The 5621-nt window shown below is 40.9% G+C and overlaps 1 protein-coding gene across 1 annotated transcript in view; it reads right to left on the bottom strand.

The window, feature by feature from the left end:
- Window positions 1-332: 332 nt before the first annotated feature.
- Window positions 333-5621, bottom strand: part of LOC109935564 (sodium-dependent dopamine transporter-like) — a 109221-nt gene continuing 103932 nt past the window's right edge. Inside the window, exons 12-13 of the mRNA XM_048608668.1 lie at window positions 4043-4114; window positions 333-671 (exon numbers count right to left, since the gene is read on the bottom strand). Coding sequence (XP_048464625.1) covers window positions 333-671; window positions 4043-4114 — 411 coding nt within the window. The remainder of the gene's footprint in view (window positions 672-4042; window positions 4115-5621) is intronic.

Raw genomic sequence — 5621 nt, 5'->3', positions numbered from 1 at the left:
TAGGTGCTTCCTCTACATCTCTAGCTGCAGTGGAGGAAGGTTCCATAATGTTAGGTGGCCTTGGTCTGCATCCTTGTGATACCATAGCCGTAGTAGAGCACATTTGGGACCACAAAGCATCTGTACGGGCAGCAGAGAAGCATCTAGTTTGTCACTGTCAAAGGGGCTGAGGATATGTCTTTAGCCATGGAAGCACCCTAAGAGGGGCCCGCATTGCCTGTGCCATTCCTGTCCTTTGCCCTTGAAGACTCGCATTCACTCCTGTGTTCACCTCTTGGAATCAAAAAGACCCATGGATAGCCCATCCATCTATCACTTCAATGACCTGATGGTTAAGACCATGCTCTGTATGTCCCTTTAGAACTATTGCATCCATAGTATGCTCTACATGTCTCTCCATTTGGCTTGCCATCCTCTCCATCAAGGACATAGATGAGAGAAGTGAGCCATGCATGATAGGATTCCTCCATCACTTGCACAAGAACCTCACTGCCCCCAGCAAACTCCAGTAGATCTTCACATATCTTATGCATTGGCTGGAGCCTCTGTATCTTAGATGAAAACACCTGACGCTCACCATCTGCTTGGAGCTGAGCATTGCCGGGCCTCACTTTACTCCTCTGAGGTGAAATGCCCGCGGCTTTCACTATTTCCCAATAGTGCCACCAATACTGTACACAAAACAGAGCCACAACACACAACAAAATTATACAGTCAGGAAGGGTGGGATGGAGGCACTGAAAGCCAACCGCAAAACTACAGCCTCCCCAACCACATCTCCCCACTCACTCCACCACTTTTACTGCTGAAACTCCCACTGAAGACCACCCCTCCCATATCTTCACTCACCTATGGAATTTAAATTCAGTTGATATAATAAGGCTGAAATAAAAAGCTAGTATGATGACCAAATAACTCTGATTAGGAAAGAAAATGTGTCACGTCGACCTAATCTTGTCATATGTGACGCCAGACGCAATATGCTTTACCCTTAACTGACTTTAGGATGACTGAGCGAGTAGCTTTGTTGTACCAAATCTCCAAAACAAAATGATAATAATAATAATAATAAGAACAAAACCAGACAACCTATATGATATCGGCCTAGGCATCAGGTTTGGAAATGACAAAGGCATGCCCATTTAAACTCTGCTCCTCCTTGCTCCCAAAACTGGGTGAACTGTGGTACAGACTTGTCCGCAACAATATGACATAATCGTATCTTTCAATTAACACCAGATACCTCCATTATCAAGCCCGGCTAGATGTTGTCCCATCAATCGGTCTGACTCACCAGAGGTGGCAGCACAGTTTTAGACAGTAAGGCTGGAGAAGTCATACCATTCACCATTGACTCCAGGCCTCATGCAGTGCATGCCTCATGGAATTAGGTCAAACATAAGCAAGAATCCTTCCCTGACTACTATGTATGACAACCCTGCAGCTGAGGAAGCAATGATCTTCCATGTTGAACAGCATTTGGAGAAAACATTGAGAGTAGCAAGGGCACAAAATGTAACCTAGATCGGGGGCTCCGATGCCAAACAGCAAGAATGCCTTAGTAGCCCTACTCTTGTCAACTGACCTAGTCCTGAAACATATAACTTTGAGATTGGGTTTGTAGCAGCTGGAGAGAGAACTACTACAAAGAAAAATCTACTTGACTTTGTCACAGAGCATCTGTCCATGACAGTAATGGTGGAAGTGACCCTCAGGTTCCATGCTGAAGACAGCCTCTATCATGTTGTCAGGCAATACTTTTGTGCTATATGGGATAGATTTAGAAAAAGGTCAGGGCATTCAGAGTTCAAAAATGTATCTTTCAGCCACAGTTCAATAAACTAGTAGAAAGGATAGGAAGAATTTAAAAAAATGAAACCCATTCTACTGGTATTTTGTATGCTGCATTTCAGTAATACGTTGATATTCTTGTCACTTAATCTTCATATAGACATTACACACCTGTGAAGCAGGTGGAACTTGAACTGAGTCCTTCTGGTCCAGAAGTAGGGACACTACCACTGCACCACAAGATCACTCCAACAATTTTTCTACTTATGTATATTCTAATCAATTTTTTAACAGATGTTATTACACACTTCTGAAGAAGGTGGGACTTGAACCTAGTCTACCTGGTTCAGAGATACGGGCACTACCACTCCAAACTTTCTATAACATTAATAATTCACTGAGTAACAAATGAAATCAATTGATCCAGAAAACTACAATATGTGCACCCACATGGCTACTCCCAGTCTCTGCTGGATGTGGCATTGGATGATGGCCTGAGAGTACGGTGAATGAGGGCATCTAGTCGATTGGATGTTCACTGAAATTCTTCTCTGACTTGCTGAAGATCACTTGAAAACAGAATTGACAGAAGAACCTCTCCTCTATTCCAAAATTTAGGCTCTTTGTGTGCAGAATGAGAAACTTTTAAAGTTAATTTCACTTTTCTTTGTTATGTGATTTGCCCTATTTTACTTCTTTCACTATATCATGTTGAACCAAAAAAGAAATTCACATCCTGTTTTTATCCATAGTACAGACATGAATCAAATTGTAAAACATTGGTTTTTTTGTCCAAGATCAGAAACCGTGAAGGACTATTAAACCAGTTATTCATGCTTCATAAACCATTTGTGATAATATATTATCTCTTTTATACATACATACAAGTGAAGCGATGATTTACTCAGTCTCCTTGACACTGGAGAGACCAAACACAGAATAGGTGACCACTTTGCAGAACGGCTTTGCTCTATCTGTAAAAACAGCTTTGACCTTCCAGTTATAGTAGGAACTGCAGATGCTGGAGAATCTGAGATAACAAGGTGTAAAGCTGGATGAACACAGCAGGCCAAGCAGCATCGGAGGAGCAGGAAAGCTGATGTTTCGGGCCTAGACCCTTCTTCAGAAATAGTTTCTGATCTTGGATAAAAAAAAAATGTTTTACAATTTGATTCATGTCTGTACTATGGATAAAAACAAGATGTGAATTTCCTTTTTGGTTTGACATGATATAGTGAAAGAAGTAAAATAGGGCAAATCACATTTCTGAAGATGGGTCTAGGCCCGAAACGTCAGCTTTCCTGCTCCTCCGATGCTGCTTGGCCTGCTGTGTTCATCCAGCTCTGCACCTTGTTATCTCTTGACCTTCCAGTTGCCTGCCATTTCAATATACCAGAATAAAAAGAAAGAACTACAAATGCTGGAGATATGAAACAAAAATAGAAAGTGCTGCAGAAACTCAGCAGTTCTGGCATCATCTGTAGAGAGAATGGTTCTAATGAAGAGTCAATGGACTCATTATGTTTTGCTGAGTTTCTGCAGCACTTTTTATTTTTATTTCAATGCACCATTCTGCTCTTGTACTAACATTGCTGTCCTAGGCCTTCTGCAATTTCCTGTGAAACCCAATGTAAACTGGAGGAATGGCACCTCATTTTCCACCGAGGCACTTTCTAGCCTTGAGGACTCAACATTGGATTCACCAACTTCAGAGCATGAACACTGTTTTCCATCTTGCTTACACTGACTTCCACCATTCCGCTTGCACCTTGATGGCATGGGTTTTCTCTCAGCAGAGTGGACCTATTTTTAACTAGTTGCACCTATAATTCACACCTATTTTGCATCTAGATTGCTCCTTTACAACCATATGCCATCCTGTTCCCTTTTCTTTTTGGGACTGTGGGCATCTGTTCCACTTGCTTCTCTTCCACTTCTGTCAACAGTATAAAAACCATGGTTTTCTATACCCCCGCTGTCCTGAAGAAGAGCCGTTGGACTCAAAACACTAACTATATTTCGCTCTTTTCACAGATGCTGCCAGAACTGCTGCTAGGTTTCTCCAGCATTTTCTATTTTTAGTTTAGATCTCCAGTATCTGTATTATTTTGCTTTATAAACATAAACAGTTGTCTGCTTTATAAATTCTGCTCTTTTGACATGCATATTCCGCCTTCAAAGTTGTTTTGGTTTACATGACATTATTACACATAATATTGCTGAAGTCTATTTCTCATTGGCTGTTACTCACAGTAAGCTGGCGAAGTTCTCCATGTTCCACCAGATGCTGGTCCTTCTCAGGTGTAATTGCATAAACTAATCTCTGAAATGAGATTCCATGCGTCATTAGCAAACAGACCATGACTTCACTCCATCCCACCTGAGCAGTCTTCATTCATCATTCCTTGTGTGTACCAGCTATTTCTCGCACACTTTTGGATTCTTGCTCCATGTTCACCCCCTTGGCTGTGCTAGCTATTTCTTCAGTCATGATGTTTAATCATTGGGATTCTCTCACAACATGTATACCCACTCACATCTTTCCACGCCCTCAAAACCCTATTGAGGAGCTATCTCTTTAAAGATGCTATCAAACTGTTTTTGCCCTATAACTGACATTTATGCTTTGGCTAGTGCTTTATAAAGCCCTTTTCGACATTTCTTTTTAAATTGTAAATTATTCTTTAATTTTCAATTCTACTTAAAAAATGAAATTCAATTGAACTGTGCAAATGTATTGCTACTGATATTCTTTCTTGAGATATTTAAAGCATTTTCTTAGAGATTATGGTGCCACATTTGCCTCTTTTTCAGTATTTCTCTGTCCGTCATTAGAATATTACCATCCATCATTCCTTGGTCAAGTGACAAGCAGTTTACTGTCTCTCTGTCTCCCAGCAGTGTTATTTCTGAATGGGCTACTATACAATGCACATGACTGATCTGTGGCAATAATCTTTCAATTGCAGTTTGGGTGCTGTCAGTGCACAGTTCTGCTGGAGTGGGATTGGACCAGAGTCTGCATTTTTCAAAAGAGAAAATTTACTGTGTCCCATGTCACCAGTCTACTGTGCATTTTAAAAATTTCTTTCTATTGCCAATCAAAAAATTATTTTTCATATTATTTAGAAATCTTCTATTATACTGTTTGCAGACTATTTAACCAAGTAAACCGATGATCAGAGCATCCTTCTTACCTGTTGCCTTTTTCTGCCATTTTCAATTTTACTTAGGAATGGAATTATTTCTGTTTTCCATCTGATGAATGATTATAACTGTTATCGTGCCTTTTCAGTTTTATAGGTGCTGACCAACCTGCTGCATATTTTTAGCATTATCTAATGGTGTCAAATGATTGAACCGATGTGAACAGAAGCATCAGTTGTAAAATCCATGAAATTACCCATATCAATCATTATATAAAAATCTTTATTGATTCTAAGGTTTTGGAGTAGATTTGTAGCTCGGCTTGTGGGTGTTGAGGTTGGTTGGTTCACCGAGCTGGTTTGTTGTTCTGCAGACGTTTCGTTACCGTGCTTGGTAACATCCTCAGTGCAGCCTCTGATGAAGCGTTGGTGTGTTTTCCTGCCTGGCTGTTAAACTGGGGTCCATTGCGATGGATTGCCTCACTTCTGGGTTTCCTCCGTAGCGGAATGTATGTGGGGTCGAGTTCAATGTGTTTATTAATAGCCTGCTTCGTGGAGTGCCATGCTTCCAGGAATTCTTGTGCTTGTTTCTGCCTAGCCTGTCCCAGGATCTTGGTGTTGTCCCAGTCGAAGTTGCGGTTCTCCTTGTCCATGTGGATTGAGATGAGTGAGTATTGGTCGTGT

Source organism: Rhincodon typus, chromosome 2, assembly GCF_021869965.1.
Source record: "Rhincodon typus isolate 14 chromosome 2, sRhiTyp1.1, whole genome shotgun sequence".
Taxonomy (NCBI): Eukaryota; Metazoa; Chordata; class Chondrichthyes; order Orectolobiformes; family Rhincodontidae; genus Rhincodon; species Rhincodon typus.
Note: the sequence above shows the minus strand (reverse complement) of the source record. Positions and strands in the feature narration are given on the sequence as shown.